Source organism: Mycteria americana, chromosome 25 (genome assembly GCF_035582795.1).
Source record: "Mycteria americana isolate JAX WOST 10 ecotype Jacksonville Zoo and Gardens chromosome 25, USCA_MyAme_1.0, whole genome shotgun sequence".
In the NCBI taxonomy this organism is placed as follows: domain Eukaryota; kingdom Metazoa; phylum Chordata; class Aves; order Ciconiiformes; family Ciconiidae; genus Mycteria; species Mycteria americana.
This window is the reverse complement of record NC_134389.1, coordinates 176357-189997: the sequence shown is the minus strand read 5'-3', so window position 1 is coordinate 189997 and position 13641 is coordinate 176357. Positions and strand designations below refer to the sequence as shown.

General features: G+C 67.1%; 1 protein-coding gene across 2 annotated transcripts; it reads right to left on the bottom strand.

The window, feature by feature from the left end:
- Positions 1-294: 294 nt before the first annotated feature.
- IGSF9 (immunoglobulin superfamily member 9) lies at positions 295-12549 on the bottom strand. 2 transcript variants are annotated; one of them, XM_075524981.1, is made up of 20 exons: positions 12438-12549; positions 11955-12146; positions 7676-7828; positions 7387-7538; positions 7039-7156; positions 6718-6859; positions 6369-6514; positions 6044-6186; positions 5824-5964; positions 5545-5661; positions 5046-5196; positions 4779-4902; positions 4523-4698; positions 4141-4391; positions 3863-3947; positions 3232-3402; positions 2959-3004; positions 1177-2556; positions 733-878; positions 295-553 (listed from the first exon to the last, which is right to left on the bottom strand). In XM_075524981.1, exons 1-20 carry the CDS (start codon positions 12487-12489, stop codon positions 351-353), a joined length of 4089 nt encoding a protein of 1362 aa, XP_075381096.1. In that variant the 5' UTR covers positions 12490-12549; the 3' UTR covers positions 295-350. The 2 variants fall into 2 exon arrangements, with proteins under 2 accessions (XP_075381096.1, XP_075381098.1); XM_075524983.1 differs by lacking the exons at positions 6369-6514; positions 7676-7828; positions 11955-12146; positions 12438-12549 and having other exon boundaries at positions 7387-7518.
- Between the last annotated feature and the right edge of the window lie 1092 nt (positions 12550-13641).

Here is a 13641-nt window from a genome sequence, read left to right as displayed (position 1 = left end):
CGGGTGGGAGACCCTTGGGGGCACGCCAGAAGGGGGGCCTGCGCAAAGCGTGGGGCCTGGGACGATGCGGGGGGGCAGCGGGGAGGGTGGGGGCGATGCAGTGGGAGCAGGAGATGGGACACGGGGGGGGATGCGGGGGGGGCGGGCCCCGCAGGGGTGTAGGAGCACCAGGAGGGGGTAGGTGCAGGAGGGGAAGAGGCAGGACCCTGGAGGGGCCGGGGAGCCCTGGGGCAGGGGGTGGTGGGTGCCCTGGGGTGCCGGGCACCCGTCCCCCTGCCACACACGAGCCAGCGCTGCTCTCACGCCTCTTTATTCCACGCCAACATCCTTCTCCCTCGGCCCGGGGGTCCCTAGAGCAGCGTAGCCAGCTCCAAGCGTTCAGCACAGCACCTGGGGGGGCCCGGGCGCTGCCGCCGCTGCTGGGCCACCTCCCTGCGACGCCGGGACGCCGCCAGCTCCTGGCGCAAGGCCGTGCCGCGCTCTGGGGGACCGCCCGCCGCTGCCAACGCCTCCGCCGACACCGAGCTCACCGGGGAGGAGCCGCCGCCGGGCTCTGCGGGGAGACAGGCAGCATCCAGCCCGGCCGCGTCACCCGCCCGCGTGTCCACCCCCAGGGATGTGGGTGCCAAAGGGCCCCGCCACCCCCTTTTTCCAATGGCCCCGCCCCGGGGAGGGCGGGGGACAGCCCCGCAGGGCCGTGAGGGTCGGGGGGTCCGGGGGTGCTGCACTCACTCTGCCGCTCCAGGTCGTGCAGGGCGATGGTGGAGACGGGCCGTGCCGGGTCCCCGCTGCGGTAGAGCTGCAGTGCCTCGAGGATGTCCGACTCCAGGGCGAACTCGGCATCCCACTCGTAGTTCTCATCCACCGAGGTGTTCCTCCTGTGGGGACAGTTGTCAAGGCAGGCACCCCCAGGGATGTGGGGACGCAGCGGGGAGCAGGCAGTGTGTGTGAGGGCAGGCAGGGATGCTGTGGGGAGAGCTGGGGTGGGCCCTAGGGGCAGGGATGGTGGGAGCCCCATAGGGGGGTGTCCCAAAGGAGCAGTGGCCGGTGTGCCACGGGGGCTGGGAGGCAGTGGGGCGGCTCCATGCTGGGACACCCGGGCCAAGCCCCGTGGCACAGGCTGGGAGCGGCCCCAGCATGAGCCGGCTCGTCCCCGGCATCCTGCCCACGGCTCACCTCTTTCCAGTGCCACGGAGGGCCAGATCCATTCTTGCCCTGCCCTCCTCCACCGCCGAGCCTCCACTGTGCCAGCTGCCCCCATCCCGGAGAGGGGTGCCCAGGCAGTTGCCCCCCAGGGACGGTGCCAGTGAGGGGGGCCGCGGGAAGGAGGCGCTGCCCCGGCCACTGCTCTGGCTGGTCAAACTGCCCCGTGGCAGCTTCTCCAGGGGGGCAGGATCCGGCGGCCTGCCCGGTGCCCAGCCGGGCTCTGGGGTGGCAGCTGAGGGCACGGCTTCAGTCCTGCCGCTGCCAGCGGGGAGGTGGTGAGCCAGCTGGGTGGGGGGCTGTGGGCCGGCCCCAGGGGTGGGGCAGCCAGCCCAGGCGATGCTGCTGGGCAGGGAGGCCTTGGCAGGACCCACCGGCAGTCTGGGGGGCTTGAGGAAAGCGGCGGCTGGGGGGGAGGTGGCGTTGGCACACGTGTCAATGCAGTCTGGGCACAGTGTCCGCCCTGCGTGCTGTGGGGAGCCCCCAGCCCCTGGCGGGGTGGGCGGTGGGCTGGCGGCAGGCTCCAGCTGGCTGCCAGCATGGCTGGGCTCAGCCGGCTCCTCCGGGGGCGGCCAGTCGCCGTCGACGCACATCTCCTTGAAGAAGGGCAGGCTCAGGTACTGAAGGATCCCGCTCTGGGCCAGGGGGCCAGCCAGCTGCTGACTGCACTCGAGGCTGGGGGAGGCTGGGGGGCCGAGGGGGGGCCTGGGGGAGCCCTCGAGGGGCAGCGAGTCCCACAGGGCGCTGGCAGTGCTCTGGCAGGGCCCGGCACTGCCGGGGCTGTCACGCAGCTCCTCCATGGTGCTGTAAGGCAGAGTCGTGGCAGAGGCCACAGGGCTGACATTGATGATGCACAATGCTGCAGCCTCATCCACAGGGCTGCTGCTGCCGTAGCCAAAGTAGCGGCCCCGGCGGTAGCTGGCAGCCCGGGCTCCCCAGCGGGCCTGCCCCACGGGCCGGGGGCGCAGCGAGACCCCCTTGTGCCAGACGGGCTCTTCCTCCTCCTCTGCGGGCAGCTGGAGGTAGGGCTCAGGCTGCGGCACCGGGGGGTCCCGCTGGGGGTATGGCTCCGGCTCAGCATAGGGCAGCGCCTCGAAGCCAGTCTCCTGCGGCCGCGTGCTAGTCTCCACCACGAAGCGCCCATCGGGGCCGCGGCAGATCCGCTCCAGGGGCATGTGCTCCCCGACGTGGCTCTCGTACACAGTGTACCGGGACCCGGTCCCAGCGATGCTGAGACCCAGGCTGGTGCCAGCCTTCTCGCCCCACAGCAGCGTCCGGCGCAGGCTCCGGTAGGGAGATGGCTGCAGCTTCAGCTTCGCGGTGCTGTCTGGGCTACCAGAGCCATGAGAATTGCTGTAAGAAGAAGGGAGCTGCTGCAGCACCCCTGTCCCAGCTCCAGGCTTGTCTGGCTGCCCCCTGGGCTGCATGCCTGCATCTGGCAGCAGGTACGGTGACCCTGCATCACTGCTGCAGGCTCAACAAGCCTGCTCCTTCGCTTTCTGATCCTTTCTTCAGCCAAAACTCCCCAGAGGGAGCACCCAGAGGGAGCCCTACCCCACGGCATACCCTGACCCCAGCACCCCACTCCTAACACCCCCTCTGTGTGGCCAGTCCTCGGCCAATGGCAGTGGGGGCGGGGGGTGGCTGCCCCCAGCCTGTCCCTCTGCCCCCAGCCAGCAGCGAGTGAATGACAGGCAGCACAGTGAGACAGGGAGGGAGCAGGATGGGGAGGGAGCATGGCATGGCATGACTTACTGTGGAGGTGGAAGCTTCTTGCTGGGGGAGAAGACGAGTGGTGGATCTGGAAGGTCATGAGAACACAAGGGGATCACATGGCAAGCAACTTAAAGTGACGATGAGGAGATGGCGGCACCCACTCAGCCCTACTACCGCCCCTGGTGAGGCCCCCAGCCCCAGGCTGGCCTGTCCCCTCCCTGGGCACCGTGTCCTGCCGCCCTGCACGTGGTGCTTTGAGCTCTCTGGGAGCCCTGGGATCCAGGTGCATGCACCCAGCCAGCCAGCTCCTACCTTGCCTTCGCTTCTGGATGCGGGTGGCACGCCGGCGGTTCATGATGCAGGCAGCCATGGTGCTGAAGATGACAGCCATGCTGAGGAAGCAGATCCCCCCGATGACCCCCGCCAGCACTGGCTGCGGCAGGAGGTCCGGCAGCTGGGTGCGAGATGGATACACCTCCATGCCTGGGCCAGACAGGAGACACCATCAGAGGCTCAGTTACCCGCAGAGTGTGCCAAGCACAGCAGGCACAGCCTCCCTCATGTCGCCAGCACCACAGGGATAAACAGCAAAGCCTTGGCTCTCTCGCCCCTTGGGGCTGGTCCGCCTTTGCGCAGACCCGTGCCCTCTGCCATGCCAGATGCCAGGAGCAGGGATGCTCTGTGCAGAGCTCTCCTGCTACCTGGTCCGTGAGACCGAAGTCACCCCAGATCCACATGTGGAGATGGGTGTTCCCGTGGCGTTAGCTTTGGGTGTCCTGCTCTGGGTGCTGTGTCCCCTGGTCTAGCAGCAGGGACACTTGGGGGTGGGAGCAGCATGAAGTGGTTTCTGTTTGGGAAGATCCTAGATCATGCTGGGCACTTTACACCTCTGGCTTCTGTCCCCAGGGCAGGAAGAGCAAGTGGGTGGCAGCCCAGGCCTTACCTGCTGTGGAGACGTTCACTGTATTGCTGGGATCGCTGATGTAGCTGCCAGCAAAGGCCACCAGTCGGAACTCGTAGAAGGCGTCCTGGGGGAGCAGAGGGCCATTAGCCTTGTTGGCACAGTGGCCAGCCAAACCCACATGGCTGCGGAGCCGAGTGGCTCTGTGGCATCGCCAGATGCTCCAGCTCCAGGTAGCAGTGATGCAGATCTGACCCCCTCCCTTGCTGCATCCCCCCAGAGCTACCCTGCAGCCAGGGAGCACGCGGTGAGATTCCCACCTTGATGAGTCCTGGCACCAGGACCTGGGTCTTCGTGCTGGGGATGGACCGGTCCAGCACCTCCCAGCCGCTTTTGTCCTGCCGCAGCTCCAGCGCGTAGCCGCTCAGCGCCACCGAGAACTGAGCCGGGGGCTCCCACTGCAGCAGGACCCCGCGCACAGTCTCGTTGGCAGTCAGAGCCTGCGGCGGGGACAGGAAGACGTGCATGGTCATGGCTGGCGGCTCTGGAGGCACTGTGGTCACTGGGAAGCCTGAGGAGAAAGGGGACACTGGTGTGGGAGCTGATGCAGAGGGCAGCAGGGCAGAAACAGGAGCCTCCCAGGTGCTTGAGGGCTCTGGGGGGATGGGGGATGCTTTGGGGAGTGCATGGACCCCTTCTTACCCTTGGGCATGGAGGTGACAATCTGGCTGAAGGGACCACTGCCCAGCTTGTTCTGGGCCAGGATGCTGAACTGGTAGCTCATGTCTGGCTGCAGATTCTCCACCAAGAGGTGCTGAGCCCCCACCGGCACCGAGAGTGACACCCAGTCATGATGGGCCCGGGGCGGATGCTTCACCCTGAGGAGACGTGGGACCTGTGAGTCCAGAGCCGAGGGCCCTAGGTGGCACACCAGACCCTGCTCACATCAGGGACTCACAGTGGTGTGTACCAGACACTGAACCTCTGGAAATAACCTCCGTCAAACCCCGGCTCCCAGGAGATGTTGGCTGCCAGCAGGAGCGGGAGCACAGAGACATTGGTGACAGCGTGAGGACTGGTACCTGGCAGGGGAAGCAGAGAGAAGACCTACCAGACCGGGCAGATCAGCCAACAGCCGTGAAGGGGCCTTTCCACCCCTTCCACCCAGTACTGTCCACCCTAGCACCCGTGGACAATGCCTGCCCACCAGGGACCAGCAACTCACCCAGCACGTGGACAGAGGTGGCAGTGCTGACGCTGGCCACCTGGTTGGTGGCCGTGCACTCCCAGACCCCGTGCTGCTCCTTGACAAGCGGGTGGAAGATGAGGCTGCCGTTCCCATCCACCTGGGCACCGCTCTTCCCCACGGTGCCTACCTGCATGGCAAGGCACGGACATGCTGAGGGTGGGCAACCACCCAGCCCACCCAACTGCAGGGCTGGGACGCTTGCTCTGCAGTGGGCCCTGCAACACCGGGTCCTCAGGGAAAACAGGACTTGATGTGATCTACCACCCTGGGGCTGGTTTTTGCCCTGGTTTCTTAGAGGGCAACACAAGTGAAGTGCCCTGAGCCCCTTCTCCCACAGGAACCAGGAAAGATGTGATCCTGCAACATCCGCAGGGACACAGACACGGGGACTGCCCTGGAGTGATGCCCCAGAGGCCAAAAGCAGCGTCCACCTCCCAGGAGGGCTCAGCTGGTCCCCCGGAGTGCTGGCTCCTACCTTCAGCCAGGTGACAGTTGGAGGGGGATCCCCACGGGCCACGCAGGGGATCACGAGCTCCCGGCCCACCTCCTGGAAGTATTCCTCCTTGGGGCGCACTGTGAAGGCGGGGGGGTCCTGGAAGACAGGCACACACAGTGCGGGGCTGGGTGGCAGGCAGGACGGGGCGCAGACCCACGGCAGGGCAGGCCGACAGGCACGCACTGCACCCAGGCTGCTTGGCACAGCAGGCTGGGAGCAGCTTGGGCTCGGGCAGTGTGCCCACCTGCCCAGCCTCACCTTCAGCAGGACACGTGTGGGCTGGGACTCGCCAGCGGTGCCATAGCTGTTGTACGGGGTACACGTGTACACTCCCAGCACATCGTCGTTCCCCGTTGCAATGACGATGGAGCCATCCGGTCTCACGGACCAGCCAGGGAGCTGGGAAATGGGGGCATGGGGTCAGGACGAGGGGCTCGGGGGGGGGCGGGAAGGCAGGGGAGGGCGCAAGCGGCGGTACCTTGTCCAGCTCCAGCGGGTGCCCGTTCCTTGTCCAGCTGACGGAGAGCAGAGGGGGGTTGGCCCTGGTGGGGCAGTGGATCACACCCTCCATCCCCTTGGGCAGGTGGGTTTCTGGGAGCATGGTGCTCACCTGCGCTGGATCTGCGAGGACAAACAGGGTGCCCGAGCCTGCGTGAGGGCAGCAGGGAGCTTGGGTCCCCGTGGCAGCTGAAGGGGCACCCCCTTCCCACTATGGCCTGCAGGGACCCCCCCGGGCTGGCCCAGCAGGGCCTTTCCGTGAGCGGAGCCGGTGACAGCATGGCTTGGGCTTGCGGCACTCTTACACAGCACTGTGACAAAGGCCGAGGCAGAAGGTGGCTTCCACAGCCCGTTGCTGGGGATGCAGGTGTATTTGCCGGCATCATCCGGGGTTGTTTGCTGCAGCAAGAGACTCCCGTCCACCAGGATGCGGACCCGAGCCTGGAGGTGGCTGCAAGGGAAGGGGAGGGCAGTGGCGAGTGGTGTGGCTGGGACCGTCCCCAGCGCCCTGGGATGAGTGAACCCCCCCACCATGCACCCAGCCAGCCCATTGTGCTCAGATCCAGGCTTCGTGGGGCCACAGCAGCCTGCTGGCCCCAGCACCGCTGGCGGGAGCTCGTGGCTGCCTCAGTGCCATCCCCGTCCCTGCTGTACCTGAGGTGGAAGACATTGCTGCTGCCCTGGAACCAGGTGTAGGTGAGGTTTCCTGGGTACGCCTCGGCCTGGCATACCAGAAAGGCATCTTGGGAGACATTGACGGTGATGTTCTGGGGTGGCACCACGATGACGGGGGGCCCTGCAGTGTGGGGCAGAGGGGACAGTGAGGGCTGGGGACAGAGGATGGCCCCAGCTGCTCCCAAAGCCTATCATACCTGCCCCAAAACCAACTCCGATGACGTGGCTCCCTACGTGCCCTGCGGCAGCACCCAGTGGGGTGGCCCACACGGCCAGGGCTGGGAGAGCACCTGCTCTTACCCTGCACGAGCACACGGGTGGTGTGGGTGATGGTGCCCTCCTTGCTGGAAGCATGGCAGGTGTAGGTGCCCGCGCTGGTGCGCTCCACGACAGCGATGCTCAGTGTCCCGTTCCTCACCTGCAATGGCACCGGGCGCATGGCACGGCCACCAAGGGACAGGACACTCTCAGGAACGTGGTGCTGCGGGGAGGGCCCGTGCAGGAGGTGGGTGCCACCATGGTGGGGACGGGTGCCCACTCTCCAGCCAAGCAGAGTCGCATTGCTCTGTACATCTGGCTGCCCCGTGAGACCCTGGCCGAGGTGGGGGACACATCACGGCGGGGTAACCGGTGGTTTGCCATCCTCACCTGCACTGTGCCCCTGCTCTGGACAGTCAGGTCGCTCCTCTTCCAGATGACAACAGGCTGGGGGTTGCCGGCAGCTGTGCAGGTAAGGCTCAGCGTGTCCCGGTCCCGCACCTCCACGAATGCAGGAGGGGTCTCCAGGAAGGTGGGGGGTGCTGTAAAGACAAGTCCAGACCCTCACCCCTAGGTGTGGCTCAACTGGTCTTGGAAGACCGGTGGATCCAGTCCCAGCCCCGAGAGATCCTGGCTGGTGCTGGGCAGAGGAGCGACCAAGGGTGGCATCAAACGGTACCGTTGACGGTGAGGTGGATCCAGGTGCCGTTCTGGAAGTCGGCGTCAGTGCTGTGCCGGTCAAGGAAGAGCACGCGGCACTCGTACCAGCCTTGGTCCTCAGCGCGCAGGAGGTCGATGCGCAGCGAGGCGCCTTCCTCAATCCGCACACGACCTGCGCACCCAGAAGCAGCCGTCACAGCCAGTGCTGCTGGCTTAGGGGCAGCCATGTCCCTGGGCCACCCGCCTCCCCGGGGTGCCCACCCATGCAGCACTTGCCCCTGCCACAGGCTCAGCAGCTTCCCAGGGGAATGGGGCCGACTGGCCCACTTGGCAGTGGCAGGGTCTTCCTGTGCGGCCAGGCCACGCTCGGGCTTCTCCCTCCATCCAGCACCGCAGGGGGCTGGGAACGGCCTCCGGACAAAAGCCAGGGCAGCTGCGCTGCAGCGGAAGTTGGTCACACCGACATTTAGCACTACACATCCTGCTACTGTCAGGGAAACAGGGGAGGACGTGGTAGTGGGCTCTGCCACCCGCCCCTGTGTAGGGTGGTCTCGGCAGGTACCCCCAGCAAGACATGTCCCTGCACCCTGAGTATTGCTCCCAGTAGCTGGGCAAGAGAGCTGGTCCCACCGCCCCCTCTGCCTCCCCCTCAACCTGCCAGCCTGCCTGCAAAATCCCTCCCCTCACCCTTCCCCCTTGCCTTTCAGGGACCATTCCCCTGCAGCCTCAGCCGCCCTTTCCCCGGGGAGCCCCCCCGGCCGTCTCACCCTTAGGAGCCCTGCTAAGCCCTGAGCACCCCCACACCATCCCCTCTCCCTGTGGTACAGGGGGGGTTGAGGCCAAACCCCTCGGCCACCTTGCAGGGACGAGCGCTACAGACCCCTCGAGGGGCACGGCAGTGGGGGGCTCTCCTGGGCTGTGGGGCCCTCAGCCTGAGCAGGCAGCAGCCCCGCGCCCCATGCCCTCTTTGATGAGGAGAAGGATAAGGGCGCGAAGCGACAGCAAGCACAGCTCTTTAATCCCCTGGGCTATTATCAGAGCCATAATCGGCTCAGACGTGCAGCAGGCAACTGGCTCAACCCTGGCCAGGGTGCACAGCCAGCAGCATCCACTGCCCTGGCACCCATGGGGCTACACGCCCCTGACCCCACTGCAGACACCCACAGCCTGGAGAGCTGCTCCAGGCTGGGGACAAGGATTTAGCCCCAGGCATGCCATTGCCCAGGGTGGCCTTGCTCCCAGCATGCTGCAGCAGGGCCACAGCCACAGCAGTCGCAGCACTGCACGCAGCTCTTGGCACCGGTGTGGCCCACGATGCTCCTGTCAACATCCCAGAGCTCCCCGGGACCAGCATCTTCCTGAAGTGTTTCCAACAAAGCAAGTTTTGCTAAACCTCCCCCCTCCATCAGCTTGGTGTCACAGGTGGGTCCCCACGTGCTGCCCAAGCCACCGGAGCCCAGACCGGGCACTGCGCGTGTGCTACCAGCAGTGGGAGGCTGCATCCTGCCAGACGAGCCTGGTGAGGAGGAGGAAGAGGAGCAGTGGGACCCAGGCAGGCTGGTTTGGGCACAGAGGCTAGGCAGTTGAGGGACAGGATGGCATGCCGAGTGCCAGGTCCATGCAGCCCTGTGCGAACCCAGCACACAAACACACGCAAACCCTTCTCAACAGCACCCGGAGCTTCTTCCAGCCAATGCAGCCATCCACCACATCTCCCACCCCTCCTGCCTCTCCCCATGGCCAGCTCTACCACAGACCCACAGCATCTCCTGCAGGAGGAGACGTACCCAGGTGCCACTGGCAGCATCCCTCACTGGGAGCACAAAGCGACGCCCCAGGCAAACCTCGAACACGAGGGGAGTGGCAGGAGCAGCGAGAGGGATGGGAGCCACCCATGGGCAAAACACCCGTGGGACAAGGGGTCCTCTCACCCCTCACCCCAGAGCCAGCTCCCACGTTGAGCCCTGGGAAGCAGGGCAGCTCCAGGAAACCCCATCCCTGCCTGCAGCTGCCAGCTCACAGCCCCAGGAGCAGGGCGGGAGCAGCAGGCTCCAGAACAAAGATCCCTTTGGAAGGGATCAGAGTGCTCCGTGGGGACGCCCCCCAGCCTCCCCCTAATCCCCCGTGCTGGCCCCAGCCCCCTCCTCCTCTTCCACCACCCAGCCGATAACAAAACCGCCACTGCCCTCCAGACCAGCATCCCCCAGTGCCTGGCAACCGCCATTCAGAGGGACACAAAAGGGGCTGCAGCCCCAGCCGCTGCGTTTGCCACCGGGGATGGGGTGCCTGAGCAGGCAGTCAGGCCAGGGACCACCAGCCCCGCTCCAGGCCAGCCAACAGCAGGGGACAGTGGCCCGTGACACCATGGGGGATGGTGGCACCTGGGGAAGAGCCAACCCCATTCCCCCAAGCAACCCAAGGGCTCTCACAGAGGTGGCTGCAGCCCACCCCATCCCCAGGATGCCCCAAACTGCCCCACGAGGGATATGGGTGACAGCAGGGGCTCCACAGCCTCTCTGGGTGACACCTGATCTGCTCTGCCTGGGAAGGGCTGGAAGGAGGGGCTGCCCTTGCCCTTACCCTGTGCCCCTGCCCTTCCCTCCATGCCTTCCCAGTTCCCCAGAGGACTGAAAACAAGCCACCCCGCTGCCATGGTGACAGCCGACAGCCCCCCTGCCCACCCACCTTGTCCTCATTACTGCCACCAGACCCCTTCCCCCAGCACATAACCCCATCACGGATCCACCCCCCCAGCGCTGATCCCAGAGCAGGCCAACCTGCTCCCACAGCCCCCCAGGGCCACGCTGCCAGCAGGGACAAGGGGGAGGGCTCAGGGCAGCGCAGGCAGGAGCAGGCAGGATGCTGCCAGGCCCTTTCTGGGTAACCCGAGCTCCTGCAGCTGAGGGGCCCTGCGATGCCGGGCTCAGGTAACAGGAGCCCAGCCTGGGCCTCCAGGGAAAGCAGGTGCCTTGTCATCGCTGGAGGGTTTGTTGTCACCACAGGTCCCACGGAGCCAGCTCAGGGCTGGCTGCAGAGCGAAGGTGTCCCCGTGCACGGGCTGGCAGCGGAGAGAGGCCGAGGCGTGCCCCGAAATCGGTCTTCTGCGCAGCTCAGGAAGAGACAGCACTGCTCTGCCCGTGGCCAGGCAGGAGAGGGGTTGGCTCAAACCTCAGCCTGCCGCGCATTTTTTAGGCAAGGGCCGGTTTCGGCAGCAGGGGCAAGCTCCTGACCTAGGCACAGTCTGGCACTCCAGCCCTCCCCATCCCATCCTGTGGAAGGGTCTTTGGTGTGCCCCTGCCACAGGCTGTCAGGGCCAGGCTCAGCCCAAAACACCGGCCAGCTGCCAGCCGTTCCCCTCCTCCCCAGCCATCCCCATCCTCGAGGGACGCTTCTGTTGTCTTCATCTCCACGCTCACAGGGATCCCTCAAGGTCTGCCACCACTTCACTTTAAATATCCTGTCAAGAGGAGAATATCCCCCTCCCACGCTGCAGCCCTTCCCTAGCACAGCTTTGCTCCAAATCCCAGCCAGCCCAGCACCGCCAATTAGCATCTTCACCAAAATCCCCTCCTCAGGCTCAACCTTCAAGTGACCAGCATGGGCTGAGGCAGCAGCGTGGCAGTGCCTGGGCACCCAAGGCCTCTGGCACGGGGCACCCTGGTGTCACCAGCCCCGGTCCGGCACAGCAGGCAGGATGGGAGAGACAGGGCAGCGCAGCAGGCATTGCCATGATGCTGCAGCCCAGGCACAGGCAAGTGGGCACTCAGCCGTCCCCATTCTCAAGTGGGTAGTGCTGGAGGAGGCCCCAGCAGCCAGAGGCGAAGGTGATGAGTGCAACGGCTGGCATGCTGGGAGCCTCCTGCCTAGAGAGCTTCTCCCACCCTCCATCCTGGTGGGGATCCCTCCCGCTGCTGAGCTGGGCCAGGGGCTGCGTCTGCTGGGTGTCCAACAGGCCTTCTGCCTCCTGGTCTGGCCATCCCTGGAGCTGCTGCGCAAGGAGGGGACTCTGCCCTGCCCACAGGGACCTCCCCAGCCCCACAACGTCCCCTTTTGCCACCTGGGACCAGAGGGAGAGCCCTGCGCTTCCCCACCGCCCCAGGAGCATGATTAATGTGGTCTGACAGCAGCAGCCCTCAGCTGGGGCCCAGCTAAGGAGAGTGGGGATGCAAGACACCGGAGCCAGCCCGGCTGGCCTCGCGTGCTGCCCCAGGCCAGTCCCAGCCCAGGGGCTGGGGCCAGGAGAGCCCCCCAGGACCCCACAACCGCCCATCACTGCGGCACCCCGGCCACAGACTTACCGATGTACTCCGGGTCCACCCGTGGCGAATAGAGCCCGAACTTGATGAAGATGGGGAGGACAAAGCCGAAGCGGACCCACTCGATCACGTAGAGAGGAGGACGGGCCTCCTGGGCGTCCAGGAGGTCGCAGCCCAGCACCGTGCTCTCCCCGACACGCCCCACCACGGCCTGGGACTCACTCTGGCCGCTGCCTGCCGGGACCAAGGCGGGAGGGGTGAGCCCCGCCGGCGGGACGGGAGGCCGTCCTCCCCCCGAGCCCTCCCGCCCGCCGACCCCTTCCCAGCCGGCAGCACCGGCCGCCCCCGGCCCCGCGGCGTCGGGAGCGGCACCACGCAGGACAGCGTGTCCCCGCCGCCGCCCGCGTTCCGGGGGCCCGGCACCGGCCAGACCGGCCTCGCCGGCAGCGCGGCCGCTCCCGCCCCGGCCCCGAGCTCCCGCCCCGACTCGGCCCTTCCGCCGCGGGCGGGACGGCGGCCCCTTACCCTCAGCGCCGGCGAGCAGGCTGAGGACGGCGGCGCGCAGCCACCACCGCATAGCCCAGGTCCCCACTCAGGCGGCTCCCGCGGCGGCCCCGGCGGGACGGGGCGAGACGGGACGGGACGGGACGGGACGGGACGGGACGGGACGGGGAGGGCGGGGGTCAGCAGTTGGCCACCGGAGGCCGACGCCTCAGGGCCCGCGGACCGGCGGGCTCCGCCGAGCTGCCCACGGCGCACCGGCCCCGGGCAGGGGGCACTGGCGGCTCCACGTCCCACCACTCTTCATGCCTGTCGCCGGGCGGCCGCAAACAAGCCCGCGGCGCCGGGAGGGGCCGCCCCGGGCCACGCCCCTCGCCCCGCCCCGCCCCGCCCGTTGCCAGGGGGACAGCCAATCGCGAGCCCGGCGCTGGGCGCCCCCGAGGCGGCCAATGGCGGAGCGGTGCAGCGGGAGCCGCGAGGGCTGCTGGGAGTTGTAGTTCTGGCGGGAGGGGAGGGGCACGGGTGGGCAGGGCGCGGGCAGCAGGGTGGGACGCTGCTGCGGGGTACGGGTGTGATACACCCGTGGGACACGGGCACGGGGCGTGTGCGTGACACAGGCGTGTGTGACACAGGTGAGCCTGAACGCTGCCAGGCTGGGAGCATCGGCAATGCATGGTGCCCATCCGGGGCTGCCGCAGGCTGAGCCCTGCTGTGCCGTGCTATGCCAAGCCGTGCCATGCCGAACCCTTCCCTGCCATACCACACCGTATCATATCATACCATGCCAAGCCATGCCGTGCTGAGCCATGCCATGCCGAGCCATGCCATGCCATGCTGCACCATGCCACGCCAAGCTGTGCCATACCACACTGCGCCCAGCCCCGCAGCCGGGAGACAGCGCACGTGCCAGCATGGGGCATCCCCATGACCGCCGTCATGCCAGGGCTCCCCACCTGCCCGTCCCCACCTCAGCCGTCACCTCTCTAATCCCATCCTAAATGCATCCCTGGTGCGGGGACGGCCACCGGTGCGGTGTCACCATCCTGCCAGGCTGAGCTGGAGCTGGGCTGCCTGCCAGGCCAGGGGCTCTGGAAGGCCTCCTGGGACAGGGGCTGGCCAGGGAGGGGACATCCCCTGCGTCCCGTCGCCACAATGGAGCCTGGCATCCAGGGCTGAGCGTGGCCATGACGGACCGCATGCGCCGTGCCGGGCCCTGCTCTGTGGCACC